General features: G+C 44.4%; 1 protein-coding gene and 2 long non-coding RNA genes across 3 annotated transcripts; 1 reads left to right on the forward strand and 2 right to left on the reverse strand.

Annotated features, from left to right (window-relative positions):
• Positions 1–2,950: 2,950 nt before the first annotated feature.
• Positions 2,951–4,159, reverse strand: LOC112349365 (pentatricopeptide repeat-containing protein At2g22410, mitochondrial-like). The gene is made up of 2 exons (XM_024683651.1): positions 3,915–4,159; positions 2,951–3,803 (listed from the first exon to the last, which is right to left on the reverse strand). The coding sequence occupies exons 1-2, from the start codon at positions 4,157–4,159 to the stop codon at positions 2,951–2,953; spliced, it is 1,098 nt and encodes a 365-aa protein (XP_024539419.1).
• A 116-nt stretch (positions 4,160–4,275) lies between these two features.
• On the reverse strand, positions 4,276–18,755 carry LOC112349414. Its single transcript, XR_002993380.1, has 3 exons — positions 18,740–18,755; positions 16,623–16,625; positions 4,276–4,350 (listed from the first exon to the last, which is right to left on the reverse strand). It is a non-coding gene; the product is annotated as an uncharacterized LOC112349414 (long non-coding RNA).
• On the forward strand, positions 4,450–4,714 carry LOC112349415. The gene is made up of 3 exons (XR_002993381.1): positions 4,450–4,475; positions 4,524–4,584; positions 4,646–4,714. It is a non-coding gene; the product is annotated as an uncharacterized LOC112349415 (long non-coding RNA).
• Positions 18,756–19,042: the final 287 nt, after the last annotated feature.

Genomic DNA, 19,042 nt, shown 5'->3' on the forward strand with positions numbered 1-19,042 from the left:
TAGTAAAATACTAAGGTAAGCCTCAACTGGCTATGAGATCTGAGGCCTAGAATTCTCTCAATTACTTGGTTTTAGTAAAAATTGGATTGATGTATTAGCCACCAATGTGAGACAACACAACTTGTATTGTTATTAAATGATGCAAGACAGAATTGTAACATATATAACATACATGGTTTAGGGTTTTATCACTCATGCTAAGGAGCTCTTGATTCCTGAGGGTATTTGTGCATTGCAAATTAAACTTGGAGTTTTCAATAAGATTCCATCACAAAGATGATTGTTTCCCATTTTGGGTAAGCTATTTATTTTCCTAGATAGTTTTCTATGGAGGAAGAAGATGATATATTTTCTCTTATCTTTTTAAATAAAGATTAGTCATTTCAACTTAAGTTTTAAGTATTTTCAGAGATTGGAGAATGAGTCTTGGCAATGTGTGTTTTGCTAGAGTTCCACTATCTCAAATCATCATCTAATGAAAAACAATTACCCATGCTCTAGGATGCGAGCATTTATAATGTGTTACATTGCACTAGATAAGAGACTAGAGGAAGCTTAAAAAAAAGGAAGGATTGATGGCATAGCCATTTTGGTTGTGATGTTTTGTCCATTGATTAAGTTTGTATTGATTATTTTTAAGATTATTATTGTAATTAAAATTATCACTTTAACTTTAGCACTATCTAAATGTGCTTTCTTGATTTCTTGTGAATAAACATTGGTATTCTTTTGACCATTTAAGAAAATTGAGAAAACAATTACTTTATTTTTACTTTTTATAAAGTGTACAATCTTTAATAAATGAAGTCTTTGTGTTGATGGTGAAAGGCTTTGCCAACCACCTAGCATTTGCTCTAAGAAGAAGAAGTGTCATAAATTCAAAGGCTGAACCTTCAAGTTTCTTAGGATATTTAAAAAATATTGTTATTCTCTCAGACTCTATTGGAAAGACAAGATGTGCTCTTTAGTTGTATGAGGATTGCACTGAATTTCCCACTCTTACTTTTGTGGAATTTCAAAGGATAGACACACTTAACTCCTCAAAGTCCTATTGCTGCCTCTTGCTTCAGGTGGTTGTAACATGGTTCCTACCTTCTTACTGGTGATTTAGCCCATTCCGCTCTGTTCAGGGTTTAGGGTTTACAGTCAAATCAAGAAAAGATTAGATCAAATGAAATGGGAAACTTGCCAAATACATGATGTATGGATGCACTATTTGTTACCTAGAGAATGAAGGAGGCTTTTATTTAGGAAAAGCATGCTAAGCTGAGACAATAACAATCTTGACTCAAAACATTGGCAAATCTAGAGAGCTAAAAGTTCAAAGCCTTTGTAATTTAACACTTCTATTCAGCATTGTAATTAATAAAATATTCAGCAACTTTGATAAAAAAAACTCTAATAAAAGTTCAATTCATCGACTCTTGAAGCTGAAGTTATGTTGGACAATCCAGTTTAACAAAATCACTCAATAATCATATAGCTCCAATTCTGCAATAACACCTACACTGCTTTTCTCGTTAACAATAATAACTCCTAAGTAAAGTTCTCTACACCCTCTTTAAGAAGTGAAAGTAAAGACATGGCCATGTCACTTGAGTAAAAGGGCATCACTTATATAACAAATATGAGAAAGCTTTCCAACCTAAAGATCTCTCTTTGTAAAAGCAAACACAAATATTCTATGACTACTTTAGATTTTATGTTACACAGATCTATAAGAAACTTAGCAAGGGCACTCTTCCTTTCACCTCTAGCTGCTTGGGCTACACATCAAGCTTCATGTCATGATGTCCACTACCAAATCCAAATGAAACCACAGTCTCAATAACCTTGATGGTGATTGAGAAACTTCAAAAATTTCACTCTCAACTTTGTCATCAGCACCACTCTCATTTGAAGTTTTGTCATGAATCAATTCATTTGCCTAGAAAACTCCATTAGCACTAACAACAAGATTTTTGATCTGCCCATATTCCTACAGCAAAGCCATAACATAGAGCAGACACTTATCACATTTGTGCCTTCCTTTGCTCTGTCCAATAACAAACAAAAATGTGTTATAATCCCATTGGTAGAAAAAACATCATCCTGATTTTCCTAGGTACCATGGAAACCGAGGCTGCCTTGGACCTATGATCTAATAGTTGCAAAATGCTAGGCAATCAAGTTTACTATTATAGATTCTTATTCCTAAATTTCACCCATATAAATATACTTTACTCCATTATTTAACATGGTATAACCCAAGTCAAATAAAGAACAAAGATAAACTGGTTTCCCACCATCCTTACTATACCTAAATTCAAAGAGTACAATAAATTTCTAGCTTGTGCAACGGGTTTGGAGTTTGGCTCCAAATTCAGGTGCACTACATTTGATATCAAAAATACAAACACCTATCTATATGCTCATTAAGTTGCTTCATGACCAAGCCATCCTAGCCAACAATAGATTATTATAGCTCACTAGTTGTTTTGGTTAGGCAGGTGACATCTATTCATTGCATTAGGTGTTAGTGGTTAGGACAATGGTTACAAAAACAGTTTTAATATTTTCTCTTGATGACTCAGCATGGCTCAGACCTATGTTAATCTCATAAGACTTTAATCTACTTGCTTGTTGTGAAACTTCTTGCTTCATATTAAGATTTTTGTCAAGGTAATAACATTGGTTGACCAATCACTCCCACCACCTTCTATTCACAACAACCAAGAAAACAACATTTGACATACTTAATCCCTCAATCTTGTTCATCTCATGCATGCTTAACCTACTTGAAGGAGAGAGAGAGAGAGAGAGATTGGATCGTGGGCTGAGATCATCGCATTCCACGCCACAAGATCCTTGTCCGGCATCTCATTGAAGACGAGGCATGCATGATCAATCTGCCCGCTCTGTGCCTGTGCCGTGATCATTGACATCCACAAGATCACGTCCCTGGCCGCCATTACCCAGAAGAAGCACTCTGCACGGTCGAATCGCCTGTTGCGCACACACGCTGCCATGATCGCATTCCAGTCACGTCCCTCTGCGCCATTGCCACGAAGATCGCCGTCGCCACGCCCAGATCGCTGGCCTTGCTGTACATGTCCAGGAGCACGGTGGCCAGCACAGGATTGTCTAGCGATGATCCCTCAAGAGCGCTGTGATGGATCAGCTTACCAGTAGCAAGATCGCCGCTGATAGCGTAGGCACTAAGGATCCCCACGAATGTGATCCCGTCCGGCCTCGCACCCTTGAGATCCATGCGCTTGAAGAGATCGATGTAATTACGCATTTGCCCGTGCCGGGCATTTGCTGCAATCAAAGCGTTCCAAGACGCCACATCATTCTCAGGAGAATAGAGGAACTGATCTTCCTCTAAAAGAATTATATCCTTCTTTTCGCATGCGATGATCAAAATAGTGTATGACACGACGCTTTCTTGAGGGATCCTCGCAAGAACAGATCTACCATACAGCAAATCCCCGCCTTGGGCAGTTGCTGTGAGGAGGATGTCGCGGAGGCCGTGCGTCCGGTTTCCCCGTAAGCCTGGAGCATCGCATTCCAGGATACGATCGTCCAGTAGGGGATCTTCGCGAAGCACTGCTCCACGATCGCACTGGCGCCCCAGCGCATAGGACGTGATGAGCGCGTTCCAGGCCACAGCGTTGCGCTGCTCCATCTCATCGAAGAGCACCCTCGAATCGCCGAGGCTCTGAGCCTGCGCACACGCCGCCAGGAGGATCGTCCATGAGAAGATGTTCGTGGAGGGCATCCAGGCGAAGATCTCCTCGGCAGTGGCGAGTCTCGGTGAAAGCCTGCGCGATCGAGTTCCATGGAGTGTTCGTGTATGCCGGGAGGACCGAGTTCTTCAACGAGGAGTCCCCCGAGGCAATGCGGAGATTGATCGGTGCGCTCTCGCTCGCTACAAAGGCTTTAGGGAGTTATAGCTTATCTTAGTAGTGTTCTTGGTCTTGCGGTGGAGAAGATCACGAGCAAGGATAGCGGACGCGGGAGCTGGATCGATCACCATAACTTCTTCTGGCTCTTGGCGGCGCTCGTCGCCATTGATCTTGGCTTGTTTCTTGTGTGTGTCCACTGCTCTAGCAATTGATGCGGGAACCATTGTAGCGAACTTCCTCGCGCTCGCTGTGATCGCCGCCGCTAGGATCATCCAGCTACCCGAAGAATCCCGAGAGAAGCGGCCGCTGATTGGGATTCTCAGGAGCTACATCAACAGGCTGGAGCCCGGCGATCCCAGGCGCTCCAGCATATCTTACATCGCTGCCTCGTATGTGAAATTCGTCGGGGCCGGGGGTGCTCGCGCCGTTCCTTTGCTTTACAACGAGCCTTGGGAGACGCTAGCTGGAACTTCTAGCCGTGATCGTCAGTAGCAACCATTCCATCCTCGACTGTTACAACGCACACAAAGCTGCTGGAGCGCTAAACTTCGCGGGCGACTGGGCCAAAGAGCGCAGCATGTTTACCTGGTAACGAGTCAGTTCTTTGTATGTGCTTGTGAAATGTTCTTGGTCCAGGTTTCCTAAGGACATTCTGGATAAGGTGGAGCACGAGAAGCTTGCAATGCAGAATCACATTGTAAGGTTCTCAGCACTTACTTTGTGTTTTCTTCTTCTCATTTCTTTGGCTTGAATTGCAGAAAGGTCTATCTCCACAGACTTGGAGAAACACACAGAGCCTTAGAGATTTCTTTGACGTGCTAACTACAACTCTTGACCTGAATGGGAAGGTAACTCTCAGTGCCAAATCTCTTGAGCCATCTTTGATAATACAACTACTATTATTTTAGCTGAGGTCTGTAATCCGTCGCCGTCAAGTCCGGTCAGGATGCATGGCTTTCACCGAGGCGACCCTGGTTCAAATCCCAGCAACGGAATTGTATTTGATCCTCCCCACCTCAAAAAAAGGATGTGCACACTTTTCACAAGGGCAGAATACCCCACTGAATAATCTCAACTGGCTGCCCACTTGCAGGCAGGGATGATATTGCAAGTTGTAAGTAATCTGCCCTGGTGGCAGGCGAGTACGATGCTGAGAGGTGTTATTAGAAGTGATGATTGTGGTATACGGGAAAAAGCTTTCACCTGATGCTTTTCCAGAGCTACAGCTCTCGATGTGGAACCCATAGCTTTGTGAGTTCGCATCTAATTCTATTGTTAAATTGATCGCACCTGTCCAATCGAGTTTAGTTCTTGGTAACAATCTTATTGATAAACCCACGTGGCTAACGTGGTCTGTAGAAACCTGTATACTACTTACGTCGAACAAAACAGTCCTCCAAGTTCAGTACAAGCATGCCTACGGGCTTGCCCTAACCTCTTCATTAAGCCATTTGTTTCTTTCCACTACGAAAGAGAATGCTCTTCTTTGTGCTGGAAAATAATCGGGAGCTCTGTGAGAATAATCAACCTGTATCATTTTTTACTTTAAACACCTTTATTTAGATGATTAACATAACTAATGAAAATGCAAAACTAAATTCAAGATAAAACAATAAATATAAACACCTTTACCCACATCTCCTTTGAGAATTACACCAAGCAAGTCTACTATTTCCCGCCATCTAGCAGGGATGATCTTGTCGCGAGCTTGAGAGCTTCGCTGTCCAGAGTGCTTGTCCCGTTTTATGTCTTGGCAGGGCGGGTGCGCAGGGCGGAAGATGGTCACAAGCTGGAGGTGGATTGCAACGATGCTGGCATCTTGTTTGTGGAGGCGAGTGCCCCTGATGCCAGCTTCAGCGATTGGAAAAACATGGCGTTTTGCTCCATCGAGCAGCATCTCAATCCTTCAGAAGTGGCCATTACGGATCCAGACACTGCTCCGATCTTCAAAGTTCAAGCAGGTTTCTTGATATCGCAGTTAATTCCTAAATATTCATGGAATTCCTGAATCTAGGTGACGAAGTTCAAGTGTGGTGGGATAGCATTGGGGATCTTAGTGGCCGAAGTGGTGCTGGATGGATCCTCATTCTTTGCGTTTGTGAACGCTTGGTCCGAAATCCACCGAGGCCTACCGCTTTTGAGGCCTCCGGTATTTGCCTCTAACATTTTCCAGGCCAGGCAGCCCCCAGAGATCATTCTGCCAGTCCGCGACTACTACTCCTCTCCGGTCTATAACACTCACTCGGCCAAGTAACATCCGAGTACGCAGTGAAGATGTTTGAGGGATCCTGACCAAGTCGACGATCTTACCCGAGACGTTCACAGTGGTCCGTACAGCTATGGCCGCCCTCCAACCTCGTTCGGAAAGCCATCACTGAGGCCAGAGATCCAAGACTCAATCATCACAAGCTATGTCTATGTGATCTCTCTCAAGGGCAAGAACCGCTGGAACCTCCCAGTCCCAGCCTCATACATTGGCAACAGCATCCACTCACCATGCCTCACTGCCAAGGCCGGGGACATTAAATCCCGCCATCTCTCCTATGCTGTCAGGCTCTTCCACGAGGATCTATTTGTTACTCCAGGTAATCGAGGAGGAGGTATTGGTGCGTTTGCCAGCAGCGTTTCTACACACCCACGTATCCTAAGCACCACTCAAGAACACATGCAATCCACCATCGACTGGATGGAGATGGAGCTGTGCAGAGGAAGGAAGATCAATCTAAATGGTGATTTTGTGTCAGGGACTAGGATCTACAGCACGAGCTTGCAAGTTTCCCTGTGTATAGTGTTGATTTTGGATGGGGAAAGGTTGTACTATACTTAAGGTTTGATTACACTCCCCGCAAGCACAAGGAGCCAAGCACACATAAGGAACTGTGCAAACTTGTGCTATCGATCTTAGTCCCCGACACAAAATCACTATTTAGAATTGGTGTTGGTAATAGATTTATTTGTAAGCTTATTTTACTCTATATATATTATTTGTTTTCTTTTAGAGATTTTCTATGCAATGAACCAATCAAATTATACTTCAACTGTCATCTTTGGGGCCAGAGTGAAGTCTTTTGCTCTTGGCCAATAGGACACCTGCAAACCATTTTGCTAGAGAAGAACAAAGTGCAACATGTATCTTGGGCAATGAGCTGGGGGAGCAACAGCTGTCACACTCTCATAGGACTGCTCAAGGGCAATTGGCTGTGAATTATATTGGCCAAAGACACAATTGGCATGATTTTTTATGTTTGTGGTGTTTCTCATGCTCAAGTTTTTGCCTTGTAGACTTCTTTAGATCCGTGCCAATTGTCATTTATGGTTGCCACATGAATATGAGATGAATTCTTGGGTATTACCAATAACTCATACTATTCAGCATGAACTGAACCAAGAACTTCACCTCCCACAGAATTTGCAAAATGTGTGTATTAGTAAGGTTATTGTTTTTTTTTTTTTATCTTTGTGTTAAATTGTGCTATGAGGGTGGCTTTTCTCTGAGCTGTGGCAACTATGTCACCCATGACAATGTGCATGTCTTGGACATGTCCATTACGTCATTACACAATGCATTCTTAGCTTTCCATTTTGCAAAATTTTTCACATTCTGTTTCATTGGCATAAGTTTAATTTTCTACAAAAGTAATATTAGAAACTTCATCTTTTTTCAATATTCCTGAGAAAAAAGGTGTTTTAGATTCTTATACCTTTATCCCTTTCTATATAAATAATCTTACTTTAATACCAAAAAGGTATTTACTCATTTAAGTTTGCATAGAATATTTTGAATTTTTATACATTTGTATTCACCTAGTGGGTCCAGGATTTCCCAACCTCCCTTTGCTGTTCATTTTCAGTTTGGGCTAGGTTTAAAAGAGTGTTAGTAGCTATGGTTTTGAGAAAAATTGTTGTGATGGTTTGGAAATAATAGTATAGCTTAGCTTGCAAGAATAGACAGAAACACTTATGTAGTTTGTTTCTCTATGGTCTAATTAGTATTTCATTTTGCAATGGCAGTTGTTTGAGATCTAGAAGTTTAGGAGGCTCCCCCAACCCTCAAATTGCATATCTAGACCAACTTTGGTTTCCATGGTTTTTGGAAAAATCAAGATGATCTTTTGCTTGCCAATGGGTGCATGACTGTTTTTAGGTTGTTGTGGTTGCTCCAAAACACAACAAGCCCATCATCCATGGGGAGGATCACAACATTTTTGTTTGTTATTAGGTAAAACACAAATATGACAAATGCCTGCTCTTGTGTATGGGTTTGTGTTTGTGTGATCAATGAGAGTGAGCAGGAATGTGGCAGTCAGAGATCTTGCAATTTCAGGACATTAATGTCAAGACCCCCCAACAAAATCAAGACTGGAAAATGCAAAAGACAAAGAGAAAAGCTAGTGGAAACAAAGAAAAGGCCTTAGACTGGCGTTGATTCAGATTGTGGAGAAATGGAACAAGGCTAACCTATATATACTATAGGTTGATGAAGCTCCACCACTCTTGGATCGAGGACGGCCTAAATATAGCTGATGTCAAGGAGGTGCCACATCAATATCAGGAATGTGGCTCGAGACTCAGGAATTGTACAGGAAATCAGAGAGTCAGGAATAGGGAAGTGTCTCGAGAGTCAGGAATAGGGAAGTGTCTCGAGAGTCAGGAATAGGGAAGTGTCTCGAGAGTCAGAAATAGGGAAGTGTCTCGAGAATCAAGAATGTGGTTTGCAGGTCAGGAATCTGGCGAGAGTCAGGAATGTGGCAAGAATTGGGGGATTCCTGACAGCACCCCCTCCTCAAGAACAAGTGGAACGAGGATGTGAATGAGAACGACGAGGAGGATGAGATGAGCGGCGAGGGATGGGAGATGGAGAAAAAGAATGAGGACTGGGACGAGAAGGATAGCGATGGTGGAAGTTTTGAACAAGGTTAGAAGAATGAATCAGGTTGTCCGCAGGTTCCCAAGTGCGTTCTTCAGGCCCGTAACCCTTCTAGTCGACTAGATAGTAGAGTTTAGACTGTGAAATCTTGGAATCAAGGATGTCCTAAACCTTGTACTCAGACCCATCTTTGAACTGCACTGGTGGAGGTGGAGGAATGACCCGATTGGGAATAGGACTGAGAATATAAAGCTCAAGGAGAGAGGAATGAAAAACGGGGTGAATTTGATATGAGGAGGGAAGTGCAAAGCAATAAGTGATAGGATTAATGATGGCAGTGATAGGGAAAGGACCGAGGCGTTTGAAATCAAGTTTTGGACAGAGCCTGATGGTGGAGATATTTCACCTAAGGAGCCAAACTTTATCCCCGATATTGTAAGGGGGACAATCCTGACGATGGACATTGGCAAATGTTTTGTGAGATTCCTGAGCACAATGGAGGTGGAAGGAGATGGAGTTGTGGATTTCTTGGAAGTTGGAGACAAATGACTCAGAGCGGGGATTTGAATAAGAGGATTCGGATGGAGAAGGAAGTGAGAGATTGAATTGGGGATTTCGACCAGAGTTTGCAAAGAAGGGGGATATTTGAAGAGAGGAGTGAACAGAGTTGTTATAGGAGAACTCAGCAAGGGGAAGGATATTGAACCAGTTATCCTGATGATAGTTGATGAAGCACCTCAAGAATTGTTCCAACATCTGAATCATTCGCTCGGACTGCCCATCAGTTTGAAGATGATATGCCGAAGAGAGGTTGGCCTTCACTCCAAGCAGCTGCAAAAACCGTTGCCAGAAATGAGAGATGAACTGAGGCCCCCGATCCGAAACCACATCTGTAGGAATCCCATGAAGTCGAAAAATTTCCCTAAATACCAGTTTTGCCATCTCCTCACCCGAAAACTCCTTGGTACATGGCAAGAAGTGCGCCATCTTTGTGAAGTGATCCACCACAACTAAAATGTTGTTGAAGCCTCCAGAACTCGGAAGATCACTCAAGAAATCCATGGAGATGGATTCCCAAGGACCTGAAGGGATCGGAAGGGAACAAAGCAAACCTAAAGGAAGGTGGCGAGGTACCTTATTCCGGACGCAAGTGTCACAGGAGGTAACAAAAGCTTTGATGTAGTCGTTCATGTGAAGCCACCAAAAGTCCCATGCAACTAGCTCATAGGTTTTCACAATGCCGAAGTGACCAGCAGTCAGGCTATCGTGGCACACCATCAGGACCAACCTTCGAGCATCACCTTCAGGAACATAAAGCTGCTCCCCATGGTATAATAAGCCATCTAAGAACTCGAACTCGTCAAATCGCCGGCAGTCGGGAGTCACAAGGTGTCCAGCCTGAAGATGGGGGAAAATGTCGCTGGCGAGATCATCGGATTGAAGATCGTTTTTGATTGCATCCATCAAGGAGGAGTCCTGAGGGGCCAGGGAAATTGCCATAACTTGAAGCCGATTAAGACCAAGGATAACTTGATCCTGTTGATCGAAGGCAGGATTACCAGGCTTGAGACTGAGATAAGAGCGCCTTGAAAGAGCATCAGGAAGGCCTTGAAACTTTCCAGGTCTGTACTTAATAACAAAGTCAAACCGACTTAGGAATTGTGCCCACCTTGCTTGACGACGGCTTAAAACTTGGGAAGTGGCAAAGTACTCAAGATTTTTGTGATCTGTCCAGACTGTTGTTTGATGGCCTGCCCCCTCCAAAAAACGGCGCCACTCTCCAAAGGAATCCACAATGGCAAGGAGCTCCTTGTCGTGGATTTCATAATTAATCTCCGCAGGCTGGAATTTCCGAGAATGGAAAGCGACCGGATGAAGTTCTTGATCCGCTCCGAGTTGAGACAGCACAGCACCGATGGCAAAGTCGGAGGCGTCAGCCTCGATGAAGAAAGGTTGTGAGGAATCAGCATGGGTCAAAACGGGAGCAGAACTGAAGGCTGCCTTGAGTGTGTCGAAGGCGTGCTAGGCAGCAGCAGACCAAGAGAAGGGAACATCCTTGCGAGTGAGATGCGTGAGAGGAAGGACAATGTCAGAGTAGTGATCAATGAATTTGCGGTAGAAGTTGGCAAAGCCAAGGAAAACTTGAACATCCGACATTGATTGTGGAGGCTCCCACTTGAGAATAGTCTTGACTTTGGCAGGATCCATCGTGATACCCTCAGGAGTGACAATGTACCCAAGGAACTCCACAAACTGCTGATCGAAGGAACATTTCTCAAGCTTCGCGTATAGGCCGTGTTCTCGCAGCTTCGCCAGCACCTTGCGTACATGTTAGTCGTGCTCCTCCTAAGTTTTTGAGTAGATGAGGATGTCATTGAGGTAGACAATCACCATCTGATCAAGAAACTCCCGAAAGATGTCGTTCGCCATGTGTTGGAAAACTGCTAGAGCATTTGTCAAGCCAAATGGCATGACAGTGTACTCGAAGTGGCCATAGCGGGTTCGGAACGCAGTCTTCCATTCATCACCAGGCCGGATCCGGATCAGGTTGTATGCGCCACGAAGATCAATCTTGGTGAAGAAGCGGGCACCGCCGAGGCGTTCCAACAGGTCCGAGATCAGGGGCAGCGGATAACGGTTCTGAATAGTCACCTTGTTCAAACCTCGGTAATCAATTACTAGCCGCAAACTCTCATCCTTCTTCTTGACAAAGAAGACAGGCGCTCTAGCCAGGGACCGCGAATGCTGAATGTACCCCGAGGCAAGGTTCTCATCCACTTACTCTTTGAGGGCCTTAAGCTCGGACGGGGATAACCCGTAGATAGGCCCCCACGGAGGTGACGCTCCTTTCTGTAAATCAATGGGACAGTCATAAGGCCAATGAACAGGCAGTACACTAGCTTTTTTCTTGTCAAACACATCCCCAAAATCATGATACTTCTCAAGAAGACTAACAAGAAAAACATGCAAAGCAAAAAGGAAAATAGGTTCTTCATGAAGGAGTTCTTTCATAATGATTATGGAGATAGGAGGAGGTGTACGACTAAATGGAATGATGAAATGAGGATACTGTCCAGTGTAAGATGGAGGAGAGGAAAAAGAAGAGGGTGAAAACTTCATAGAGTCAGGAACAAAACCCTAATTTGAGTTTAGGGAACTTTTCCTGATTCAAACTCGATGAACAGCAGGGGAAGCCATGGGAGATGGTGATGTGGGAGAGATGAGCTGTAATTCCTTCTAACAAATCTGAGGCTGATGTAGTTGGAACCAAGGAAGACCGAGCACCACAAAGGAGGACTTGTTGTTAATGATGTTGAAGGCGATATCGGTGACGGTGGACTCAATATGTACTCGAATGGGCAACGTTTCCCTAAGTCCAGAAGATGGAGACACAAAATGCCCGCCGATTGCCTTCAACCCTCAGATCCCGTATGGTAGGAGAAAAAGGAACGTGATGTCGGGCAACAAAGTCCATGTTCATGAAGCAGGAAGTTGCACCCGAGTCCAGTAGCGCCAAAGCCTTGAGTCCTAATTGTTTGGTGAAAGAAAGGAGACATGGGACACAGAAGTTGCAGGAATTGGTGGTGGCTTTGATGAAAGGTGGTGAGGAGCTTGATAAAGAAGAAAAATGATTTTTATTTAGAGAGTCCAAACAGACAGCTCCTACTCTGTTTAGACAGGGTCGTTTCCCAACTGCAACAGAGGTGGACTTTGAGGCAGAGTGAACTCGAGCAGTCGGGGAGGCTTCTTGGGACACACAGCTGCTTTGTGATTAGGATCAACACAGTAGAGGCAAAGGTTATGAGATATTCGACATTGCTTCTCAACATGACTCAACTTCCCTCTAATGAGTCAAGGAGTACCAGAAATATCCATCGGGACCGGAGCAGTAGGTTTAGGAGTATGCCCCGAAGACTCAAGCTGGGATTCCTGAGTCTGGGACGGAAAAACAGTGGCACGGCGACTTTCCTGACGACGTTCAAAGAGACGATTGTCACATCGAATAGCTTTGTTGATGGTGTCCGACAAGTCCTTGGGATCCTCCATGGTGAGCAACAAATCCTTGACACCGTTGTTGAGGCCGAAACAAAATTGGTCAATCAAGGCTCGCTCATCCCACTAAGTGTCCAAGGCAAGGAGTTGGAACTCTATAGCATAGATCGAGGTAGGACAAGACCTCTGAGAGAGACGTCTCATCTTTGTGGTAGTAGCCCGAACCCAATCCGTCGCGCCAAAACATGCTTCGAGCTTCTCTTTGAACAATTGAAGATCCATCAGCTCCGGAACCACAACCCCTTTCATGCTCTTCTCCAGAAGAGGAGAAAACCATGACAAAGTTGCACCTTCGAGCAACGTCCCAATCGCACCGATTTGAGACTCGGGAGTGGGGTACCGCCAATATTGAAGTGCAAAGATCAGCTCCATTTGGTTCAAAAATCTGCGAAGCTCCGAACGCTTGCCTGAAAATTTCACCGGGAAACTCACTTTCGGTTCAGGAACTTTGCTGGATCCTTGAGCCGAAAGTGAAGCAAGCTCCTGCTGCATGCGAAGAAGGGTCACCTTCAGCTCAGTATTCTCAAACTGGATTTTTGCAAGGACTTCGGCAAAGAAATCAAGATGGCTTGGAGACTCCATCAGCAAAAAGAAAGAAAAAAAAAGGGGGAAAAAGATAAAGGCAATCAAATAATCAAAATGAGCTAAAGCAAAAGCAAAAAGCACAATCTGAATCAAATTGTCAGGACCCCCCAACAAAATCAAGACTGGAAAATGCAAAAGACAAAGAGAAAAACTAGTGGAAACAAAGAAGAGGCCTTAGACTGGCATTGATTCAGATTGTGGAGAAATGAAACAAGGCTAACTTATATATATTATAGGTTGATGAAGGTCCACCACTTTTGGATCGAGGACGGCCTAAATATAGCTGAGGTCGAGGAGGCGCCACATCAATATCAGGAATGTGGCTCGAGACTCAGGAATCGTATAGGAAATTAGAGAGTCAAGAATAGGGAAGTGTCTCGAGAGTCAGGAATAGGGAAGTGTCTCAAGAATCAGGAATGTGGTCTACAGGTCAGAAATCCGGCGAGAGTCAGGAATGTGGCAAGAATTAGGGGATTCCTAACAATTAACACAGATGGAGTGTGCTAGATAGATGAATTGGTTTGTGAGGTAAGATCTTCCCATTCTTAATGCAATGAAAAAGTTCACACAGATTAGGTCATATTAGCAACTTCTTCAGTTGCAAAGGTTCTGAAAGATTCTCTTTTACTGCAGCTAGGCTACAATAGCTATCCTAATGCTTTTCTTCTCAAGTTCATCCATCTAGGGTATGATCAATTAGTGGTGGTGCTACCTCTCACACTTTTGTCCTAAAACATGTGAATCCTTAGAATGGTGAGTTGAGGGAGTTTTCTTGAGTGGTGGTCATCACTGCCTAGAGTTATTATGGAACAAAGTTTAGCACGAAGGTATGGTGTGATTTGCTGGTAAGGATTCTGGGAATTCTCACTATTCACTAGTTTTTTTTTCTCACATATGCAGTTTGTCCTTTCCAAGTGCAGTGGTATGAATTTTGTCCGAAAAGAAAAATGCTGGCAATGCAATATCCATCAAACTTGGTGCTGGATAAAATACATGTATTGTCTCTTTTATTCTCTCTCTCTCCAAGTTTATATCAATTTGTTAACAATAAGAACTCCTAAGTAAAGTTCTATACACCCACAAAAGAGATGGGAACTTCTTTACCTCTTTGAGAAGTGAAAGTAAAGACATCATCATGTCAATTGAGTAAAATGGCATCACTTAGATAACAAACTACAAAAACAAACATGAGAAAGATTTTGAACCTAAAGATCTCTCTTTGTAAAAGCAAACACAAACATACTATGCAATTCATTTTCTTAGAAAACTCCATCAGCACCAACAACAAGATTTTTTATCTGCCCACATTCCTACAGCAATGCCATAGCATAGAGTAGACACTTATCACATTTGTGCCTTCCTTTGCTCTGTTCAATAACAAACAAAGATGTCCTATAATCCCATTAGTAGATAAAACATCATCTGAATTTTCCCAGGTACTATGGAAACCAAGGGTGCCTTGGACCTACAACCTGACAAGCTAGACAGTAGAGTTTACTATTATAGATTCTTATTCTTAAATTTTATATAAATATACTTTATGGATATAGGTAGCATGGTATAGAGTTTGGTTTTAGATCCAAGTCAAACAAAGAACAGAGATAAACATGCCCAATGAGGAGGTAAAACATATCTCAAATTGGTTTCCCACTATCCTTACTATACTTAAATTCAAAGAGTACAATAGTTGAATTTCTAGCTTTAAGAGGATACATACAAACACCTCTGTATATGCTCATCAGGTTGCTCCATGACCAAAACCAAGAGGCCACCCTAGCCAACAATAGATTATTGCAGCTCACTAGTTGTCTTGGGTTAGGTAGGTGACACTCATTAAAAATACCCTTCTCATTCATTGCATTAGGCAACTATTCATACCAGTGTCAGTGGTTACAAAAGGGTAATATTAATGGTAATGGTAATATTTTCTCTTGATGACTCAGCATGGCTCAGATATTCCTGTGTTAATCTCATAGGACTTTGGAAGATTCTGGTGGGATCTTGGCCGATCATTGAGAAACCCAAGAAAATTGTGCTGGAAAATATGTTCTAAAAATACCTTAATTAGCACTTTCTTGTTGTACTCAAAATAAACTTCTTGCTTAGTCCATAACAACATTGGACCACCTTCTATTCACAACATCTTAGAGCACCAAGAAAACAATGTACAGAAGGCATTTAACATGCTTACTTAACCCCTCAATCTTGTTCATCTTAAGCATGGTTAACCTACTTGAAGAACCATACACACACACAGAGAACAAAATTCAAAAGTTCCTGAAGATGGTGGAACATAGAAAACACAAAATACATTTAGTCTACTATGATTTGAAGTTGTTATCTTTTCATGAGATCTATTTTTTTCTAATTAAAAAATCTAGAGAAGTTAACTTTCTAAATGTTCTAAATGTATTCTCATGTTAGTCCACTAGAACTAGTAAAATTCTTGATCACCACAAAGCTTTGTAGTTCACAAAATAGAGAACATTAGCTAATTGAGTCAGATATAAGATAAAATCAAAATTTTGCATGAACAGGTTGATCCAATCAGTTGTCTGTAAAGTTTTGGACTTACATTAAAAGTTAAAGAAAAAAGAAATACACATTGTCTTGCTAAATTTTGCAATGTAGTTGGTGAAATGGCTTCAAGTGGGTGCCTTGAAGGTTGCATTAGTTGTTGAGACAGCCAAGTCCTTGGACCAGTCGAGGAGATTAGAGCAAACTGATTAAGAGACGTGCAAGAGTTGTGATTAAGGAGTGGTTACAAAGCCATTCTTTCTCTAGATAAATACCTCCTCTTTTGCAGAAAGGGTGGCTATGACAATGAGATGAGAAAGAGCTGCAAACTCACAGCCAACAACGCTCATGTTTGGTTTTCAGAAACTCAGTACAAGCTGCAATCAAGGAGTGTTTGGGATGTGGCGACTAGCAATCTCACAGTTCCTAAGGACTGCATCTGTGAAGGAGGTGGAGGAGCACAGCAAGGCAGCCTTGGCATATCGTGTTACTGATGCCAAAGCAAGGAGTCTCATCAATCTGGAGCATATCATAGGGAACAAAGTTGGATTACAAGCTCAAATGGATATCTGGGTGTTTTAAATTGCTTGGCAGCAAGAAAAAACCAATGGTGGCTGTGAAGCAGAATATATGGCCATGGCTGCTGCTACAAAAGAAGGAAGCTCTTTGGGCTGGAAGGCTTGTTGAGGACCTAAGAGTGACACAGCAAGCACCGACTCAACTTCTCAGCGACAACACAGCTTGTGTCCAGGTAACCCACAATCCAGTTCTCTACGGGACAACTAAGCACATTGTGAGTCGGGATCACAATGCAAGTGGTCTGAACTGCAATGCCATCTCTGGCGAGCTTCCTACGTTGGGGTTTTGCAACCTTACTCCAAGGAGAGATCCTGAGTTTATCAAACTTGCAAGTCCTTGATCTGTCCAGGGACAGCTTGAGTGGCACGATTCCCTGGGTGGATCTTTCATGAGTGTTTGATCAGCTCAATGTAAATTTATCTTGGCATTTTACCAGCTCTCCTTTGCTCTACACTGAATTGTTAGAGAGGAGAACGTATGGCGATGAGTTACAAGGATCAAGCTTGAGAACCGACGTTCCAGCTCGTCCTCCTCGTGATCTATCCTTGTGGCTGCTACACGCTGATAACAGCGTCATCCACGCCACATCGTTGGGCTCCACGGGCATGGCGTAGATCAGCTCCTCGGCATCCCGCGCCCAGATCGCCCGAGAAGATTGATCATGCAGATGAAGTGCAGCAGCAATGGAGCGCAATCGAAATCACCCATCATCCACGCGAGGTATTTGATCGCCATCTCCAGCGACCCAGCGTGGCTGGATCCAAACAGCACGCACTGGAACGTAATATGATCCACGCGCGCGCCATCTTGGATCATGACAGCAAACAGATCGAATGCCTCGACTGGATGCCCGTTCTGGGCATATGCTGCAATCATCGCGTTCCACGAGACACCACTGGGATTGGTGATCCGATCGAAGAGCGATCGTGAGCGATGGAGCTGGCTGCACTTGGCATACATGCGGAGCAGCGCAGTAGTCACGACGACGCTCGCGAATTCCAGCCCATTGGCGGAGAGATCGTCGTGGATGCTCTTTCCCGCGCTGGGCGACGCGAGGGTGGAGCACGAATCAAGCGCGCAAACGTATGTGATCTCGTCCGGGTGAACGCCCTCGAGATCCATGAGCCAGAAGAGCTTGAGCGCGGACCCTGGATCGCCGGGCTGGAACGTGCATCGCGTTCCACGCCGCGAGATCCTCGTCCTGCATCTCATCGAAGATGAGGCACGCGCGATCGATCTGCCCGCTCTGCGCCAGCGCCGCGATCATCGGCGTCCACGAGATCACGTCCCTGGCTCATTACCCAGAAGAAACGCTCCATCGCCTGTTGCGCGCGCACGCCGCCACGATCGCGTTCCAGGCCGTCATGTCCCTCTGCGCCATCGCCGTGAAGATCGCCATCAGATCGCCGGCCTTGCTGTACATGTCGAGGAGCGTGGTGGCCAGCACGGGATCGTCTAGCGATGATCCCTCGAGAGCACTGTGATGGATCAGCTTACCAGTAGCAAGATCGCCGCTGGTAGCGCAGGCGCTAAGGATCCCCACGAATGTGATCCCGTCCGGCCTCGCACCCTGGAGATCCATGCGCTTGAAGAGATCGATGGCATTACGCATTTGCCCATGCCCTGCATTTGCTGCAATCAAAGCGTTCCAAGACGCCACATCATTCTCAGGAGAATAGAGGAACAGATCTTCTGCTAGAAGAATCATACCATTCTCTGCGCATGCGATGATCAAAAGATAGTGTATGACACGACGCTTGCTCCGGGGATCCTCGCAAGAACAGATCTACCATACAGAAAATCCCCGCCTTGGGCAGTTGCTGTGAGGAGGATTGTTCCATGAGATAAGATCTCTTTTGGGCATTTTGGCGAAGAGATCTCTCGCGCAGGCCGGTCTCCCCGTAAGCCTGGAGCATCGCATTTAAGGAAACGATCGTCCAGTCGGGGATCTTCGCGAAGCAATGCTCCGCGAGCTCGCACTGGCGCCGCGCTGCTCCATGTCATCGAAGAGGCCCTCGAATCCTCGAAGCTCCCAGCCTGCGCACACGCCGCCAGGACGATCGTCCACAAGAAGATGTTCGTGGAGGGCATCCAGGCGAAGATCTCCTTGGCAGTGGCGAGATCGCCACTCTCAGCGAAAGCCTGCGCGATCGAGTTCCATGGGTGTTCGCATATGCCGGGAGGACCGAGTTCTTCAACGAGGAGTCCCCCGAGGCAGTGCGGAGATTTCTTTGCCCTTATTTGTTTGCACAGAAATTCTCGCTGATGTGCAATCGCAAAAGCTTTTTTCGCTTTTCATCTCTTTGATTTTACATTCCCTCGATTTTGCAGAAGAATGCATTCGAATGGGAATACGAAGGAATACACCACTCCCCGGATGCCATTCGAATTACACAGAGCACTGCCAGATTAGATTTGAAACTTTACCATCGTCCCTTCATCTCCATCGACTGTTTGTCTGAGTACCGAGTCAAGCCACTTGGGAAGACTCCGTGGTCGTCTAACCCAGACGACCCAACTGCGCCACAATAGACCATGCACCCGTCGACTCCAC

Source organism: Selaginella moellendorffii, unplaced genomic scaffold, assembly GCF_000143415.4.
Source record: "Selaginella moellendorffii unplaced genomic scaffold, v1.0 SELMOscaffold_38, whole genome shotgun sequence".
NCBI lineage: Eukaryota > Viridiplantae > Streptophyta > Lycopodiopsida > Selaginellales > Selaginellaceae > Selaginella > Selaginella moellendorffii.